The sequence below is a fragment of the Acinonyx jubatus genome, chromosome B3, assembly GCF_027475565.1.
Source record: "Acinonyx jubatus isolate Ajub_Pintada_27869175 chromosome B3, VMU_Ajub_asm_v1.0, whole genome shotgun sequence".
In the NCBI taxonomy this organism is placed as follows: domain Eukaryota; kingdom Metazoa; phylum Chordata; class Mammalia; order Carnivora; family Felidae; genus Acinonyx; species Acinonyx jubatus.
Window position 1 is genome coordinate 70,671,862 of NC_069386.1, and position 20,025 is coordinate 70,691,886.

The following is a 20,025-nucleotide window of genomic DNA, read 5'->3' on the forward strand; positions in this document are numbered from 1 at the left end:
TCAAAACAGCCCCCCAAAAACTAAAAAATAAAATGGGTACATAATGGATGATTTGATCTATATCAAATTCTAAAGAATTGAATCTATAGTGACATAAAACATATCAGTGGTTTCCTGGGAACTAAAGTAGAATTGGGGTTAGGATGGAGTAGAGAGGAATGGGTCACAAAGGGGCCAAGGAAACTTGGCTATCATGGATATGTTTGTTATCTTAACTGTGAAGGCTTCACAGTTCTAACACATGTCAAAATTGACCAAATTTTACACTTTAAATATATTCAACATATTACATGCTAACTATACTTTAATAAACCTGTTTTTTAAAAAACTTATCTTTTCCAAAGGATAGACCAGAGAGGGGGTAGTGATGGCTGAGGTGGTTCTGAGACTGAAGTTCTGAGCGCTCTCTTTTAGGGAAAGAGCTATATTTTGAGTGCTGGAGTTTTAGGTTCTTTCCCATGCAATCAAGAGCTGAGTCTGGGCCAGTGAACATTAACACACTGAAAAGTGTGCTCTAGTTTCCTCTGCTTAGAACAAGCAGATGCTGTATTTCAAGGAGGCAACTTTGGGAATGGTTTCTCCAGACCACAAAAACAAATTAGATGACTCTTTGGTAATCAAGAAAGGTTTCTATCCATTACCTTAGTAAGGGTTTGAAGATGGTTGTGGGCACAGTCTTTGTCTATGTCCAAATTATCTAGTAAGTAGAAAAAATAGAAGAGTAAATTAAAAAAAAATTAAGTAGACTGACAGCCCAATTTGATGTTTTTATAAAGAGAATGTACTTTCTAGACAGGAGATTGAGTCATACCTTGTGCTGAAACAATACGGAATGATATTCCATATCCAGGAATGCTATGGAATGATAAAGAGATTCATTAGCACACATTTCATATACTTCCTGAATTTCCTTTCAAACACACGACTCAGATAGATTGAAGCCCTCTAGACAAAATGTGATGAGAGACCTGATGGATTAAAAAAAATTACATGTAAAAATAATCTCTCTTTACCCTTTTCTGGGACTTTAGGTAAGAATATAAAAACTCAACCACCCCTGAGCAGAATGGGCCGGGAAGAATTGGAGGACAGCTTGTTTCGTCTTCGTGAAGAGCACATGTTGGTGAAGGAGCTTTATTGGAAGCAACAGGATGAGATCAAAAGGTACCTTGTGTTCTCCTTAAGCTGGGGAACAAAGGGGAACAGGGGCAAGTCAGAGAAGGAGGTTTTTATTTGCAAAACAAAACCAAAAATCACATTGATCATTTCCTGTATCAGGCATGTTAGAAGTGCTTTATGTATATTAACTAACTTATTATAAATGCAATTAACTTATTTAATACTATGAGGGAGGAGGTACTATTAAGAGGAAAAGAAAACATAAAAAGGTTAAGTAACTTGCCTAAAGTCACAACTAGTGAGTAACTGTGCTAAAAAGCCCTTAACTCCGAAATATACCATGTACAGTAACCTTAAGTTATTGGCTTTCAAAAGGGCATCTCTTGGGATGAGACCTGGAGAGGAATCTGAGATGGAGTGTGGATAGATTAACAGATGGGAAGAATAGAAGTTCTGAAAATTCAGAGTTTATCTCTAGGACATATTTTAAAGATAGTGGTGTCCATGCCTTCCAGCCAAAGACTAGCAGGAACACACCTATAGTTGAGCAAGTTGGGTTTATTATTCACTGCAGCTAGAGAAATGCACACCATAGATGATACAGTCATTTCAGTAAGAATGTGTTACAAAAAAATCTATTACAGGATTTGAGCTTCAGTTGGGTGATTTGTGGGAGGGTCCAAGGGTAACAGGAGTTTGCTCCAGATGTGATACCGTTAGAAAGCAGGGACAACTCCGCATTTGGATATTATCTGCAGGGAAGGTAGACTAGAGTGAAGCTAAAGCTGTAATTGGTTAGAATAGCACTCACTTATTAACCAGGAAAGGAGAATGTTTGGTATTTTGTGTGCAGCACAGTGACCTTGTGTTTGTGTTTAGATGAAATTATACAGTGGCCTTGTTCAGTATCACTCTATCATGGTCTCAGTGGCCTTGTCTGATGTTGGTGTTCTGTGCGATTGTGTCCAACAGGATAATAACATGACCTAGCTGTGAACAACAGGCCAGCTTCACACAACACCGGGAACTAGTTAGGTTAGACCTACTCCCCAATGTCAAGAGCATCTTTTTGCTTTCTCACTGGTAATCCCCAGGAGTGGTTCAAAGCGTCATGTAGAATCTACAGGATACAGGCTTCCATTGTATGCCAACACTCTTCAGAGTGAGAGATTCTTTTATATTGCAGAGAACTTGAGAATCTGGTGAAAGCAGAAGATTGCATAGGCCAAAAAATATTGCTTCTTGGTTGATAACCAAAAAGTACTTGAGATTATAGATATTAAGTGGCTAAAAATTAGATTCCATCACCCTTGGCTTTGGGCAATTTACCCGGCTGTTTCATGACTTGATTTCTTCATCTGGATATGATATGTAATAATAATAATAATAATAATAATAATAATAGCTAACTTCTACAGTGCTCACAATGCACAGCACTGTTCATTTTCTTTAAAAAAATTTTTTTAATGTTTTATTTATTTTTGAGATAGAGACAGTGTGAGTGGGGTAGGGGCAGGGAGAGAGGGAGACAGAATCTGAAACAGGCTGGGCTCAAACTCACAAAGGGTGAGATCATGACCTGAATTGAAACCAAGAGTCAGACACTTAACTGACTGAGCCACCCAGGCACCCCTGCACAGCACTGTTCTAAACACTTTACATATATTTATTTAATTCACTTCTCCTAACAATCTAATGAGGCAGGTGCTATTTTTATCTTTATTCATAGATGAGGAAACTGATCACAAAAGGTTAATGACGTGCCCAAAGCCACATAGTATGTCAGAACTGGCAGGCAGGGGGACCACAGAATTGGATGATAAGGGTTGAAAGCGTGATTTTAGGTCAAGATGACAGATAGTGTGGGGCACCTGACTGACTCAGTCTGTGGAGCATGAGACTCTTGATCTCGGGATTGTGAGTTCGAGCCCCACGTTGGGTGTAGAGATTAATTTAAAAAAAAGATGACAAACAGTGATTGACTGTCCACCATAGGTAAGTCTCAACATATACTAGGGGCTATAGGAGTGTATACTAGAGGCTGTAGGAGAGTAATCCTTAAAGTTGGGTACATATACAGGGGTGTGCAGACAAGTGGGATGGGAGAAGTAAATATTAAAATTTATGCTTATATTTAATAACCAATTCTTTAAAAATTAGTATTTTTGTTTATGTTGTAACATAATCACAATTTATTAAGACAGAAGCCAATGTATATTATTTAAAAGTAAATATATAAATAAATACATTGACGAACCCCCCCCCCCTTTTTTATTGCAATAGAATGGACAAAGATGGATACCACAACCTCCCTGTCCTCAAAAACTTACAGTGTATTGGGGATAGAAAATTACTTTTTTAAAGTATCGGTAATGGATCACAGTAGATAAATTTATATCAGAGATCAGTTCATGATGATTTGCCACCAAATGAACTGTAGAAATAATAACTCACAGAATTGGAAAGGCCCCTTCCACCGGCTCTACTTTTGCCCTTAGGATGAGGACAGCGTTGCGTCGGCTGACGGCTTCTGGCCGGGACCTGAGGGCAGAGGTGGTGGAAGCCCAACAGCCTGCACCGCGGTGGCGGAAGGCGGGGTGGCGACAGCCCCCCACTAAGCACCAGCGCCCCCTGCTGCATGGGCTGCAGCTGCAGTTCCAGCGCGTCGGCCCCCCAGCTCCCCGCCGCAGCCAGCCTAGGGTCCACGCGGGACACAGACAGCTCCGCACGGCCGGTGCGCCAGTTCCCGAGAAACCCAAGAGGGGTAAGGTTCAGGACCAAGTTTCCAACAGGGCTGAAATACTGGGAAGGACTGATTTGGCAGCCACATTTTCCTCCTTACTGCTTTATTCCACCTGCCCTTTTTCCCAGTAGTTTCTACCTTCCTAAAATCTTTTTTCTCCTGGTGAGATGTCAGGTTCACAATTCTCAGTTCACCATGAAGTACCGGAGAGGAGAGAAGCAGACAAGGGAAACAGGAATTCTGCTGACCAAGTTATGCAGGGGGCCTAGAAAGTAGATTAGAATTATCCTTGATGATAAGTGATTTTAGGACAGGTCCCTCTACGGGAACTATGGGACCCTGGACTAATGCTGTGCGTCTAAAACTGGGATTATTCGCTTTTTTGGAAAGTGGACGCCTTTGAGCCCATGATCAAACCGTGGCCTCCTCCCAAGAAAAATACACATATACATAATCAAAACTTTGCAGGGGCACCTGGAAATTCTGAAGTCCAAGCTTAGAAATCAGGCTGTAAGTGAGAAGTTGCGATTTCTTTTCTTCCTGTATTCCAAATGGCTAAGAGTCTATGGCTGCTAGGAAACCCATCATTGAATTAAATAAAATTTTTTTGTGTAAATTTCCTTCACCTAGCCTCCTCATCCCTGATTTAGGTCCATAGGAATTTGTTGTCTTTAGTTAAGTCTAAGTTTAAGTCCAGTTTGACTTCAGCATTATTGAGTATGAGTTATATACCCAGCATCAGAGGTAAAGATGCATTAGAGTTTTAGACACATAGTCCCTTTCTTCTTCGCAGCTTTCTTCTTCCCATTTATACTCACTTACTTGACAGTCTGTAGTCCCGCTCATTTATTAAGTCTGTATTTGCATATCTATGCAAGAGTAAAGACTGAGAGGGATGCCTGTGGTAGCTCAGGCGGTTAAGCAATTCTTGATTTCGGCTCAGGTCACAATCTCATGGTTTGGTGAGTTCAACCCCCAAGTTGGACTCTGTGCTGACAAGCGTGGAACCTGCTTAGTATTCTCTCTCTCTCTCTCTCTCTCTCTCTCTCTCTCTCTCTCTGTGTGTGTGTGTGTGTGTGTGTGTGTGTGTCTGTCTGTCTCCCTCCCTCCCAGCTCTCTCTCTCTTTCTCTCTCAAAAATGAATAAATTAAAAAAAAAAGAATTGAGGAAAAAGAAAAAAGAGTAAAGACTGAGACCCCTCCCCTGAGATCAGCGGTTATTATAAGGATTTCCCCCCCAGGTCTCAAAGCTCCCTACTTTTAGCCCTTAGTGTTCTGGAGAAATCTATTGCAGAGTCTGCATCTTCTGTCTAAACTTCCAGAGCCCAGTGACAGGCTGAGCTACACAGCCCCTCCTACATTCAAGGAACACGTGACAAATGAAAAGATCAGAAGTGAAATATCCAGTGAATCCAGTGAACTGTAAGTTCTTACTCCTTTATCCTGCGCTGTTACTCCTTCAGCTTTAATTGGAAATACATTATTTAGGGAACAAGTGAATGTTGGCATTTTGAAATCTTTCCAGCATAATCAGAGAAGCTGAAAGTCAACTCTAGGTCAAATTCCAACTTCATTGCTTAAAAGATGGGAAATCAGCATCTGTCTGTCTTTGAAAAAAAAGGCAAATAAAGGCCTTTTCCTTAATTGAAGGTATTCTGTCTCCTTCCCTTTATATTTTTCTCCCTTAGGTCATAATTAATTTATACTTCTGTTTGACACTTGAAAGCTATATTTTGTAAGATTAACCATCACACATACCAAAATTACTAACTCCTCTAACTTCTTTTCATACATGTGAGAACTCAGTTCTAAATGCCTAGAACAGCAATTTCTATGTCTTCTTTTTGTGTTTAATGTTCCTAATTCTAGCAGTATAATTTCTTTCAGCAAAGTCATAATTATGACTAAACTCATTGGTCTGTGCATGCCTTAACAGTGCTCATATTGTGACCAGCAATACGATGCTGTTGGAAGAACCACCCAAGTCTCCTGAGAAAATGTGGTCCAAAGATGAAGATTTTGAACAGAGAAGGTCTTTGGGGTGTGCTCAGAAGGCCACAGAGCTTCGGTAAGAGTGCAGCATTCCATGCCTCAAACCATATGAACTGGAAAAGTAAGAGATTCTTACTGGTATCTTTCCTCTGTCTCAGAGGAAAGGAGAATGCCTGGGGTTAAATTCAGTCTGAGAAATAGACCTGGATTCCTGTGTGGGTTAAGAAATGGATTAACCTAAAGAGAATGTTTATGTAAATTAGAAGATTTGCTGCTTCACTTCACAGAAGGAAAACTGTTTCATCCTCGTCACAGATGGGAGTTCTCAGCTCTCACTGTGCATCAGTCTTTGGAGAACTTTATTTGATTTGATTTATTTATTTTTGAGAGTGAGAGGGGGAGAGAGAGTGAGAGAGGGAGGCAGGGAGAGAGAATGATTCGGGGAGGGGCAGAGAGAGAAGGAGAGAGAGAGAATCCCAAGCAAGCTTGGCACTGTCAGTCTAGAGCCTGATGTGGGCCTCGAATTCACGAACTGTGAGATCATGACTTGAGCTGCAATCAAGAGTCGGTTGCCTAACTGACTGAACAACCCAGGTGCCCCTGGAGAACTTTTTTTTAAAAGTAGACTTTATTTTTTTAGATTTATGAGTTTTAGATTTATAGCAAAATTGAGCAGAAAGTACAGAGACCTCCCATATATCCCTCATTTCCTGCCCCCGCAGCCTCCCACACTATCAGTCTCCCATACCAGAGTGGTATTTTTGTGACCATGGATGAACCCGCACTGATATATCATTATCACCCAGAGTCCATAGTTTACCTTAGGGTTCACTCTGGGTGTTGCACATTCTGTGGGTTTGGACAAATGTATAATGACATGTATCTACCAGTACAGTATTATACAGAATAGATTCACTGCCCTAAACATCCTCTGTGCTCTCTGCCTGTGCATCCCTCCCTTCCCCCTCACCCCCGGCACCGTGGATCTTTCCACTGTTTTTCTGACTTTGTCTTTGGCCAGAATGTCATATAGTTGGAATCTTACACTATGTAGTCTTTTCAGATTGGCTTCTTTCACTTAGCAGTATGCATTTAGGTCTCCTGCATGTCTTTTCATGGCTTGATAGCTCATTTCTTTTAGCACTGAATAATGTTCCATTGTCTGGATGTACCACAGTTTATTTATCCATTCACCTACTGAAGGACATCTTGGTTGCTTCCAAATTTGGGCAATTATGAATGAAATTGCTATAAACATCCATGTTCAAACATAGTTTTCAACTGGAGATGTTTTAAAACCACAGAAGTCGGAGGGTGGTGTCTGGGGGGGTCTGAGTTGGTTAAGCATCCCACTTTAGCTCAGGTCATGATCTCACGGCTTGTAAGCTCGAGCCCTATATCAGGCTCTGTGCTGTCAGTGCAGAGCACACTTGGGATCCTTTGTTTTCCTCTCTCTCTCCCCCACTCACTCTCTCAAAAATAAAAATCTAAAAAAACAAATAAATAAAACCATGGAAGCCTGAAGAGGAGGTGAGTGAGGGATGGGCTAAATAGGCGATGGGTGTTAAGGATGGTACTTGTTGTGATGAGCACTGGATGTTGTATGTAAGTGATGAATCACTGAATTCTACACCAGAAACCAATATTACACTGCATGTTAACTAACTGGAATTTGAATAAAAATTTGGAGGAAAAAAAAAGAAATGTTCTAATCAAAAAAAGACAATATTGATTAAGAAAACAAAAAATAATATATGAGATAATACAATATGGAACATACCACATAAAAATAAATAGGTAAATAAGTTATATAAAAGAAAAAACGTGTGTATCTTATAATTTATTTCATGTAAACAGATTCTGAAAATTAAAAAATAGATAAAACCCTACAGAAGTCTGGGCCCTATACCAGAGATTCCCTTTCAATTATGTGGGAGTGGAGTTCATGCAGTATAATTATAAAGATTTCTCCAGATGATTCTAATAAGCAGTTGGGACTGGGAATCCCTGAGATAGAGTCTAATGAGCCCAAATCCTCCTCAATACCTTTCAAATAATAAAGAAAATATGATCTCCTAGGTTCAGAAATAATAATCTTCCCTTGTGTTCTCCATATCCATACCTTTCCAGTTTCTCAAAGGAAACAAGACTCAGATTCAGTTGGACTTTGCAAAGTTTATGGGAAGCTGTAAGCACCATAATTTTCAAAATAGCTATTATGTTTTCTCAGAACACAGAGTTTTAAGGTTGGTAGTCTCTCTCTCTCAAATCTCAGCTGGTGTGAAAGGGAAATGGGAGAAAAGAGGTTATTTATTGGGGTATACATTTGCTTCCTACTTCTGCTATGTTGTGGGCAAGATAAAAAGGCAAGAGGAAGAGGAAGATGTTCTTGGTGCAGTGTTGGGGGAAAGGTGTTTAACTCTGTCCATTCACAGAGAGAATGTTTCAGCACTGTCTTCTTTGTCCAGAGCTTCCATTAAGGAGAATATAGAGGTGATTCGTCTTAAGAAGCTTCTACATGAAAGGAATACCTCGTTGGTAGCAACAAAAGCACAATTAACAGAAGTTCAAGAGGTGAGCTTCCAGGGCAAGTTAGCGTGGGACAGTCTGTGGTACCTTAAATCATAGAACCCTGGGATCCTTGGCTGTTTGAGAAGCCCTGGGTCCAATCGGGCATCCAGGTCCAACTGAAACTGTCTGTTGCCAGGTTGGGGGGAAAAGAGCCAGTTAGAATTATTTTCTCCATTATACACATGGAAGACCACAACTGAGAGAAAGTAAATTACTCATCTCAAAACTTATAGGGGATATTCAAATCCACACCTTGCAATTCGGAGTCTATTCTCTTTCCAATATTCACATTATCTCTCTATTAGGAAGAAAGCTCAAGCCCTGCCTTCTAAGGTAGAATTAATTGGGGTTAACTTGTGCTCAGGGTTAAGTTCCCAGCCAGTGGCCACAATGATAATGTAATTAAGTTGGGAAGCCAAGAGAAGTCACAGGGGAAGGGAAGGAGACTAGTCTTTACTAAGCACTCTGTATGTGCTAGACTCAGTCCCAGAGTTTAAGCCTGAGAACAACCCTCAATGTAAGAACATTTAATGGATGGGGGAACTGAGCCTCAAAAAAGTTAAGTAACTTGCTCAAGTCATAAAAATAGTAAGGGGCAGAGCAGACTTTGAGTCTGGGTTTATCTGACACCAAGGCTCATGGTCTTTTCTCATTACCACACAATAGAAACTCATATCTGAATGGTGGAAATAGGGCATCAAGGGTCTAAGTGATAGATTAGCACCATTCTTTTATTGGATAAATATTTATTGAGTGCCAGGAACTGTGCAAAGCATTTGATACAAAGATTACAATGTAAGACAGCTCATGCCTTCAAGGAACTTACTAGAGAGAGAGAGAACAAGATGTAAACAAGTACAGCTATCTGCATACAGGGTATTGGGGACACAACAGAAAGTAGTCAGATCTACCAGAGAATGGGGTATGGGATCCAAAAAAGATTCATAACAGAGTATATTATTGAGCCAAATATTGGGATACTGAAAGATTAGCAGGTGCTAGTGAGTATGCAAGAGAGGGGAGGGTTTTCTAGAGGAGGAGAGGTGTAGGCCAAGGCATGGAGGTGAGAAACATCAGGGTCCAAATCATGGAGGCCTTATCAGGGTTTTAGACTTAATCCCATTGACAGTGGAGAGCTGCAGAAAGGCTTTAAATAAGTTGATAACATGATCAATTTTCCCCAAAGAGATCACCTTGCTTTTGTTTTTAATGTTTGAACCTTTTTTGAAATACATTTTAGGGGCGCCTGGGTGGCGCAGTCGGTTAAGCGTCCGACTTCAGCCAGGTCACGATCTCGCGGTCCGGGAGTTCGAGCCCCGCGTCGGGCTCTGGGCTGATGGCTCGGAGCCTGGAGCCTGTTTCCGATTCTGTCTCCCTCTCTCTCTGCCCCTCCCCCGTTCATGCTCTGTTTCTGTCTGTCCCAAAAATAAATAAACGTTGAAAAAAAAAGTTAAAAAAAAAAAGAAATACATTTTAATAAAGAAATAATACCTTAAAAACTATTATAAAGCAATAATTCTTAATTCTGGGTAGTAGAATTATAGGTGACTGATATGTTCTAGTATTTTTCTGAAATTTTCAACTTATCAAAAATTACAAAACTACAAGGAAGGATCATCTAGCAGTGGAGTGAATGATATAGGTTGGCTGGTATAAGTAAAGTGATCAGGTATGAAATGAGTCCAGTGGTACAAAGGAGATTGGATGAGGGTTCCCACCAAGACAGTGAGAGAGGCCCATGGAGAGAGGCCCACAGAGAATTGGCAACTTGCAGGAAATAGAAGAATGACATCATCACCAAAGGGGAGTAGTTGGAGGAAAAGGGGAAATAAAGATGACCCCTGGGTATCTAGTGTGGGCAAGAAGATGGTGGTGGTGTCATTCATCTAGGGTGGGTTCAGTTAGCACTGCCCTGGGTACTTCTGTTCTGATGGGGACAAAGGGATCTTTACAAGGTCAACCCCCCAACCTGTATTTTGGAGAGACCTATACATCTGCTTGTAGTCTTTTGATTTGGTTAATTTTGGTAGCACCTACAGAATATGGAAATATGAGATGGACGATAATTTAAAATTGTATGGGTAAATAGCAGTATTTGTAGGATTACATTTTTTTTCTATAACTCCATCTATTCCTCCATCACATTGAAGGAAAAAAGGAAGAAAGCCATTCTAAATACTTACCCATGTTAGTGGGAGGGGTGGAGATGGCCTAAAATGGTGAGTAATCTCCCACACTTTTTTAAAATGTAGGTTTTACAATTTGTTTTTCTCTAGCAGTTTACCTTTCTAGTCATCCTTTCTTATACATGTAGTAAAAAAAAATTTCATTCTCTTAATCCTTTAGCAGCAAAATATGGTGGTCAGTAGCTCAGACTCTGGAGTTAGACAAGATGATGTAAAGTTCTGCTTCGGCCTCTTGATAGCTATATGACTCTGAGCAAGTGACTTAGCTTCGGAGCTTTGGGTTTCTCATTTTTAAGGTTTAGGTAATAATGTCTACCTCTCAGATACGCTGTGAGAATTAAATGAGATACAATATATGTGAAACAATTGTAATGATAAGATAATAGATCATGAAACACATAGTAACTGCTCAACCAACAATAGCTGTTGTAGTTAGTTTGGTTATTGTTTTTTCTGTTTCTGAAACTGGGAAGAGAGCTTTCTGAAATATGCTGAGTAAGAGCACCTACTTTGAAAATAAATGTTTTTCTCAGATAATCTACCAAATGCAATACAATTGTGAATAAATGACCCTTCCTTAAAGAAATTGTATCATCTGCTATATTCACAGACTTCCTGGCAAGCTAAGGCAGGGGAAAAGTAGCAGCAATTAGTTTTAAAAAAAAGTACACAAACTGACTTGATTTGTGAGAATTTTTAAATATCTCTTAGGGGCACCTGGGTGGCTCAGTCAGTTGAGCATCCGACTTCGGCTCAGGTCATGATCTCATGGTTTGTGGATTCAGGCCCTGCATCAGGCTCTGTGCTGACATCTCAAAGCCTGGAGCCTGCTTCAGATTCTGCGTCTCCCTCTCTCTCTCTGTCTCTCCCCCACTCACTCTCTGTCTCCTCTCTCTCAAAAAAAATAAAACATTAAAAAAATTCTCATATCTCTTAAACTAACCACTTAAACGTTTGTAGTACAGAGATAAATATGAAAACAAACATCAAGCTGATATGTGAGTAGAATAATATGTATTTCTTTCTTTCAGGCATATGAAGCTCTGCTCCAGAAGGTACTAAATAGATTCTTTGAATCTCTGTTTCTTAGTAGTAAAAGTAATAAAACCCAAAGAAATTTGTATTAATCTTCAAGTAATATGACACCAGAATTTAGCCAAGTAAATTAAAGTTATTATGACATATAATTTCTTTTTTTTTTAATGTTTATTTATTTGGGTAGGGGGGCAGAGAGAGAATCTCACCCAGACTCTGAACTGTCAGCACAGAGCCCTATGTGGGACTTGAACTCACAAACTGTGAGATCATGACCTGAGCCGAAATCAAGAGTCAGACGCTTAATTGACTGAGCCACCCAGGCACCCCTATGACATATCATTTATATTAAGACAAATGTACTATTACTATTGTCAGAAGATATTTATTGTGCTATTTTCATAAAACTGAAATACAAGATCTGAAATATTTAGAATAGTATTTTTCAGCCTATTGCTAAAGAGAATTATATAGCATCTGTTCAGAAATTCCTAAGTATTCCTCTAGCATGTATAAGGTGATGAAATATAGCAAACTTGTTGCATATCTTCTCTGAGTTCTTAAATGTTCAACCCCATTCATTCCTGTGAAAGGAGTAGAGATCAAGCTGGGTGAATGTCCATGATTAAGCGTAACTAAGACAGGGGTGCCTGGTGGCTCAGTCAGTTAAGCGTCCAACTCTTTTTTTTTTTTTTTTAATTTTTTTAACGTTTATTAATTTTTGACACAGAGAGAGAGAGAGAGAGAGAGAGAGAGAGAGAGAGAGAACATGAGTGGGGGAGGGGCAGAGAGAGGGAGACACAGAATCTGAAGCAGGCTCTAGGCTCTGAGCTGTCAGCACAGAGCCCAACGCAGGGCTCGAACTCACGGACCGTGAGATCATGACCTGAGCTGAAGTTGGGCGCTCAACCGACTGAGCCACCTAGGCGCCCCAAAAGTGTCCAACTCTTGATTTAGGCTCAGATCCAAATCCAAAATCCCAAAGCCTCCTTGGGACTCTGTCTCCCTCTTCCTCTGCTCCTTTCCCGCTTGCTATCTCTCCCTCAAAATAAATGAAAATAAACTTAAAAAGATACAGGTTCTCTAGTATTAAAAAAAGAGAGAGAGAGAGAGTTACTAAGGCAGAGTTCCCAGCACGAACACCCACAGCTGTTCGTTACCAGAAATGTCCACCAGAAAAATGCACACTTAACTTCTAGAGTTAACATTGCTTGCTAGGTGCAAAGGGAAGAGTATATCACCATAAGAAGCATTCAAATAAATTGGAAATTGATATTCAAAGCCTGATAGGAACTTTTAAAGAAACATCTCTCCTAAGCTAAAATGGAATCATGTACCCAGAGGAAAAGAACACATTCTATTCATTTTCTTATCCCTTAAGGTGTAAAGTTAGGTTATTGATTTGTGCTATTTACAGTTGTAAATTTCCCTCTGAGCACTGCTTCATGAATCTCATAAGTTGGGTATGTTGTACTTTTCCCCCCGCTTATCTCAATGCATTTTCTAATGTCAGTACTTTATTTAATTTCTACATTTTGGTGAATTTTCCAGTTTTCCTTCTGTTGTTGAGATCTAGCTTAAATGTATTATTATTGGAGAATATACATTGTATAAATTCAGTCTTTAAAACATTTATTTTGGGGGCATGTGGCTTGTTCAGTTGGTTGGGCGTCTGGCTCTTGATTTTGACTCAGGTCATGATTTCACAGTTGGTGAGATTGAGCCCCACATCGGACTCTGTGCTGACAGCACAGAGCCTACTTGGGATTCTCTCTCTCCCCATCTCTGTGCCCCTCCCCTGCTCACACACTCTCTCTTTCAAAATAAATAAATAAACCTTAAAAAAAAAAAAAGAAGCATTCAAATAGCTTAGAAAGTAAACGCAGCTGTGAAAGGTGGCACTTCACTTAGAACCAGGGTATAATTTGAACCTTGGGAAAATTAATGCTCCAATTAAGAATTATAGGTTCCTGGAGTGGAAAATCTTCACTAACAGGGAAATGATACTTCCTGAGAAATACTAGGGTGAAAAAGTCAATTTACAGTGCAAAGGGACCATGCTATTAACCAAAATCATTCTTCTTGACATCCACTGGGGAATGCTAGGGTTGCTGGTATCTCGAGACCATTTCTGCTGAGTGATATGACCATTCCCAAAGCAACTTTCCTGTTGCCCCAGAATCAGGGAATCCTGAGTGCAGCCCATGATGCCCTTCTCAAGCAAGTGAATGAGCTTAGGGCAGAACTGAAGGAGGAAAGCAAGAAGGCTGTGAGTCTGAAGAGCCAACTGGAAGATGTGTCCATCCTGCAGATAACACTGAAGGAGGTAAATAACAATAGTAATTGAAAGATAGCATCAATTGTAAGTTACATTTCAGTTTCAGAGATGTTAAAAGTGCTTCTTAGCAACAATATGGCTGTTTATTTTTTTCAGATGAGTAAGATGAGGCTCCAAGTGATTAAATAATTTGCTCAAGATTACACCATTAGGGGGGAAACTTGGATTTATACTTGTGTCCTCTGAAGTTTTTGCTGTATTATAATGTTCCACTATTTCCTTAACAGTAGAAATCCAGACACTGTGAAAATCTGCTTCAGAGAATCCTCATTATTTCCAATAAAAGTTTTTATCACACTTTAAATTGGTTTGAGTCTTTCTAGTTGAATGGCTCCTCATAGACATGTGAGATGAACATAGAAAACCTCCTATCCAAGCCTCACTCTGCCACAGAAGAGGAAAGACCTGTGCAAGGAAATCGATGTTTGGATTTTATCTCAGGCACTTTTCTGTCATTCTTAGTTTCAGGAGAGAGTTGAAGATTTGGAAAAAGAACGAAAATTGCTGAATGACAATTATGACAAACTCTTAGAAAAGTAAGTACCAAGTTTGGATCCCAGAGCACTGTTTGCTATAAAAGACAGTTATAGAAAAGGGTCCTCACATTCTAAAAACACTACCCAGTGTTGGTAAGGATATGGGGAAGCTTACACTCAATACTCTTAGTGAGAATATAAATCAGCACAGTCTTTTTGGAAGGGAATTTGATGCTATCTATCAAACTGTTAAACATGCATATACATGTATTTGCAAAGATGATGTATAATAAGAATTTTAATTACTGCATTGTTGGTAATAGAAAAAAAAAGTGGAAACATTCAAATTTCCTTTGATAGGGATTGGTTAAATAAATCATGTTGCATCCCCCAATAAAATACTATGAAGCTGTTAAAAATGAAGTAGATCTATATGCCTAAAACATATTGTTAAAAGTCAAGTTGCAAAAGACTATGTTAACTCTGACTTAATTTATTGTGTGTGTGTGTGTGTGTGTGTGTGTGTGTGTGTGTGTGAATCTGCAGTCCTCTAATGAGATGAAAGGATTAGAGTAGGGCAAAGAGGAACCTTCACTTTTAATCTATATACTTTGGTATCATCTTGATTTTCCACAACAAGCATATATTCATTTATTAATTTTGAAATTTAAAATACCTGGAAGTTAAAAAAAAAAAAAGTTAAATGTGCCTTCTGACTCAGTGTAAGGCAGCCGAAGGTAGATTGGGGAGGTAGTATGGGAGCATCCTGGGAACATCTGATGCTCTTCAACTCAGTGAACCAAAGTAGTGAAACAAATGGCAAACATTACTACTGACCTCTTCCCTTCATCACTCAGAACATTATCTTCTTGGATCATCATGTAACCTATGGATAGGAAGGGCCAAGAACTCTTAATACGAGCCTAAGCAAGTTGTTTTTAGACCACATTTATTGCAATGATAAATAGAAAAAACACATATGCAAAAATAATAGCTTGGGGGAGCCTCAGTTATGCATCTGACTGACTCTTGGTTTCAGCTCAGGTCATGATCTCACAGTTTGTGCGTTGAAACCCCACATCGGGCTCCATGCTGACAGTGCAGAGTCTGCTTAAGATTCTCTTTCCTTCTCTGTCTCTGCCGCTCCTCCACACATGCACACAACTCTCTTTCAAAATAGATAAACTTAAAAAAATAAAGGAAGAAGTAATAGCCTGATTATCAATATCTCTTCAATCAAAGACTGACCATGTGTGTTTTACACTCAGAATGGGTCTGCCCTGGCAGCTAGATACAGGGGTGTGCAGGGTACAGTCATTGGGAAGTTTAATTCCTGCCCTTCAGTATAGTAATTTATAATCTAGTTCAAAGACCAGTATTTTCTAGACCAGCCATTGGTGAAGATAGAGGAATGGAGTAAGGAAAAGAGGAGACTCTGGTCCTCATTTTTTTAAAAAAGTTTATTTAAGTAATCTCTGCACTCAATGTGGGGTTCAAACTCACAACCCTGCAACCAAGAGTCCCATGCTCTTCCAGCTGAGCCAGCCACGCGCTCCTGTTCCTCATTTTTAATTGAGCAGGCCTGAGAATGTCTTAGTACACAGTTTTGCACCTAAAGAAAGCCATCATGCTGGAGAAGTTCCTTGGGAAATAGATGTGACTTGGGTTCTTTGCTCGGTGGGGTATCCAAGACCTAAACAGAAGTGATACTAAGGAGCTCCTCAATAGGGCCCCAAAAGTTCCAAGGCAGTTGGTAAATGACAGTTACAGAGAAACCAGGGACAGAAAAAACATGTAGGGGAATGAATGATGTGCTAGGCCCAGGAGATGCTGAAACTGTGTATTAAAGACGTCACATCACACACCTTTGAGTATTTATCTGACATCTCTCCCCTCGCTTCTTGCTTCCCATTTTCAGCATGCTGGACAGCAGTAATCAGCCTCACTGGAGCAACGAGCTTGTGGGAGAACAGCTACAGCAGAAAGTCTCTCAGTTGCAGGATCAGCTGGATGCTGAGCTGGAGGAGAAGAGAAGAGTCTTACTTCAGCTGTCCAGAGAGAAAGGTAGGTCAGGCTGTGAAGACCTTTCTCAAATGAGGCATCCTCTATGTCTGGTGTGGGAGAAGGGAGCTTGGGCCAGCATTTCTAGTATCCCCTCACCCAATCGTATTTTTGTGTGGGTCAGGAATAACTAGAATACGAACACTGGCACTCAGATCAGATTCACAATCAAGAAAGCATGACATCTGCCTCACATGCATATATTTTCAGTTGGAATGCGTTTTCATTTGGGAGGATGAAAACTCTTAACTTTTTTTTTTAAATCTTTATTTATTTTTGAGAGAGAGAGAGAGACAGAGTGCAAGTGGGGGAAGAACAGAAAGAGAGGGAGATGCAGAATCCAAAGCAGGCTCCAGGCTCCAAGCTGTCAGCACAGAGCTCGACACAGGGCTCGAACCCACAAACCACAAGATCATGACCTGAGCTGAAGTCAGATGCTCAGCCGACTGAGCCACCCAGGTGCCCCAAAAACTCTTAAATTTATCACATTTTTAAACATTCACTTTATTGAAAGTATTGAAAATGAATTTCTCTGCCTTTTATTCTTATTAGTCATTTTAGAGGTGATTGGGAGCCTTGTTTTTATTTTGTTTAGTACCTAATAGCTCAAATTGAGAAGCAAATTACTGCTCTTGGTTACCACTGCCATTTCCCCCTGTCTTAACTCTGAGGTCATGGTAGATAGTTACTGGGAAGATTTTTAAATCCTGTCAAAGAGACCTTTGTCTCACTTCTTTTTGCTAGGCTGGACCTTGACATTTAGTATCAAATTTATATTTCATCAGATTCTAGTACATTCACATAAGAGAGTGAAGGAAAAAAATACGACATCAAGAAAGATAGAGACAGGAATCATAAAAAGATAAAGCTCAGTTCATGCTAAGGACCTTGTAGTTTGTACAAAGTACAAATAAAATCTTGTAAAGGCTTTGGGGTAATCTAATAATCTTCCCCCTCTAATGCATGATAATGAAATGATCACACTAAACACAGATCACTTCCCTTCCCTAAAACACCCACATCCACCCACCCAAACAAACACACACAGAAATGCCCAAAGGCCCATTCTCCCTCCCTCCACATCAGGGTGGGGGTAGAAGTGGAGGTGGGTGCCACAGGGAGCCCATAGCAGAGAAGTCAGAATGGAGTTGAGGAGGAGTTGGAGAGATACTGGTTTGGCTGGTGCTATCAAAAAGTTTGCACTGGAGGGGTGCTTGGCAGGCTCAGTGGGTAGAGCATGTGACTCTTTTTTTTCTTCCTTTTAAGTTTCTTTATTTATTTTTAGAGGAGCAGAGAGAGAGAGAGGGAGAGAGAGAATCCCAAGCAGCCACTGCACCATCAGCATGGAGCCTAATGCAGGGCTCCAACTCAGGAGGTGTGAGATCATGACCTGAGCCAAAATCAAGAGTCAGACACTTAACTGACTGAGCCACCCAGGCGCCCCAGCATGCAACTCTTAATCTTATGGTTGTGAGTTCAAGCCCCACATTGGGTGTGGAGCTTACTTAAAAAAAAAAAAAAAAAAGTTTGCTCTCTCTTAAGACAGTCAAGGGGCTCTGTTTGCTGCTGCTGTTGCTGCTGCTGGTTCTGCTACAGTTCTGCAGGTGTTTTTTGTTTTGTTTTTAGAGTCCCGGGTGTCAGCTCAGTTTACTGGGTCAATAAGCCAGAACCCTTTTGTAGAAATAAGAGAGAGTTGCTCCTCTAAGGGTAAATTTATAAAATGAATTAAACATTAGTGGGAAAATTTAATTAGAGCTTGGTCCAACTTTAACCATGATTACCGATAACCACCAGGTTTCACCTTTCCGGATGATTTTTTCTCCCCCAGATCAAAACAAGAATCTGTGTCTTAAAGTCACCCATCTGCTTCAGAAGCATAAGCAGGACGAAGAGATCCTCCAAAGTCAAGACCTAATTTCCCAGTCTCCTGACAGGCAGTCTGAACCAGCCACTCACCCAGCTCTATTGCAAGAGACCACTCAGGTAGAGGTAAGAGATGTTTAATCAAGCAAGTTCCCTGGACAGATGGATGGCTGGCATATATCCCTAGAAGAGATCAGAAAAGTAGCTGAAAAATCGTGTCCTGATTGAGGATAGTATTGAGAAGGATGTGAGAAGGCTGAGAGCACAGATAGCTTCATGAGCTCTGCACATTTTCTCCACCCTTTACAGCTTATAACATCTAGAATGCTTTTTCCGATGAGGACTTGAAATGATCTGCTGAAGAGCAAGCAGCCATCAGAGGTTGTGTAACTTATTGCTGCTACCGAGCATGCGGAAGTAGAGGAGAAAGCCCATTTGAAGTGACATAAGTCCTCTTTTACTTTTGGGAGTAGATTCCGCTGCTGGTATTTTGCTATTACCAACAACTGCTTTAATGAGAATCATTATTTCTGTGCCCATCATATTTATACTCCCTTTTACCAATGCTTTTCTCATGATAGCCATATGAACCAGAAAACCAAGAAGAAAAGAAACTGTCCCAGCTGTTGAGTGAATTGCAAGTGTCGCACGCAGAGACCACACTGGAACTAGAAAAGACCAGAGACATGCTTATTCTCCAGCGCAAAATCAACGTGTGTTATCAGGTGCAAGAAAAGGTGGTACAGGAAGGGGCTAGATAAATGGGCACATGAGGACCACACTGGGCATGAAGCGGGGCCCAAGTTTCCAGAGCTGTTGCAAGGGAATATGCTGCTCTGTGCAACACAGAGTGTGCTGTCCTTTGATGTACTTCAGGGCTCACACCAGCGCCATGGCACCTTGGCAATAGAAACTGGTGAAGGGGCCAGCTAATGAAAATGGCAGGTATGAAGCTTCTGGGGTGAAATTTTCCCAGCATTATGAAGCTATTATCCTATGGCACTGTTAGCACAACTGGTCCTAAAGGGGTCTGTGATGAACCCAAGACTTTTTCTTGTGGTTCAGTCTGCCCCGTGTAGGAGATAGTGGAGTCTCCTTTACCCAGCAAGTGCCACCTTTTTATCTGGGCTCTTTGGTGCTGGGTCACTGAGATAGAAAAGTTCAGACATTTTTTGTTTCTTTGTTTCAGGAGGAACTGGAGGCAATGATGACAAAAGCCGATAATGAAAATAAAGATCATGAGGAAAAGCTGGAGAGGTTGAATCAACTGCTAGACCTCAAGAACGATCGTATCAATCAGCTGGAAGGTATTTTGAGAAGCCATGGCCTTCCAATATCCGGCAAGTCTTAGTCCTTTGTTCTTGTCTTGGACCTGTCACATAGCTAATGCCTGTGCTCCCTCTGTGCACCTGCCTGGAAGGCTGCCTCTTGTGTCTTGGAATGTAGTGCATGCCACCTCTCCTGTTCTTTATCCCATCATCTTTGGTGTTTTAATACATGGTTAGCAGCTTCTTTTCCTCCATCATGTCAGTGCCTTCCTCTGATTTCTCTGAAGAGTTTCAGTGGGGCCCAGCAATTGCTGAATCTGTTTTGAGAATTAAGAGCACATCACTGTTGGCCCTCACGGTGGCATAACACACTT

The 20,025-nt window shown here is 40.5% G+C and overlaps 1 protein-coding gene across 1 annotated transcript in view; it reads left to right on the forward strand.

Annotated features, from left to right (window-relative positions):
- RPGRIP1 (RPGR interacting protein 1) overlaps positions 1–20,025 on the forward strand; it is an 82,722-nt gene that overhangs the window by 18,632 nt on the left and 44,065 nt on the right. Inside the window, 13 exon segments of the mRNA XM_053224261.1 lie at positions 1,032–1,164; positions 3,618–3,883; positions 5,184–5,283; positions 5,716–5,791; positions 5,793–5,929; positions 8,322–8,427; positions 11,642–11,665; positions 13,825–13,971; positions 14,446–14,519; positions 16,378–16,523; positions 18,349–18,509; positions 18,965–19,108; positions 19,573–19,723. Coding sequence (XP_053080236.1) covers positions 1,032–1,164; positions 3,618–3,883; positions 5,184–5,283; positions 5,716–5,791; positions 5,793–5,929; positions 8,322–8,427; positions 11,642–11,665; positions 13,825–13,971; positions 14,446–14,519; positions 16,378–16,523; positions 18,349–18,509; positions 18,965–19,108; positions 19,573–19,723 — 1,665 coding nt within the window.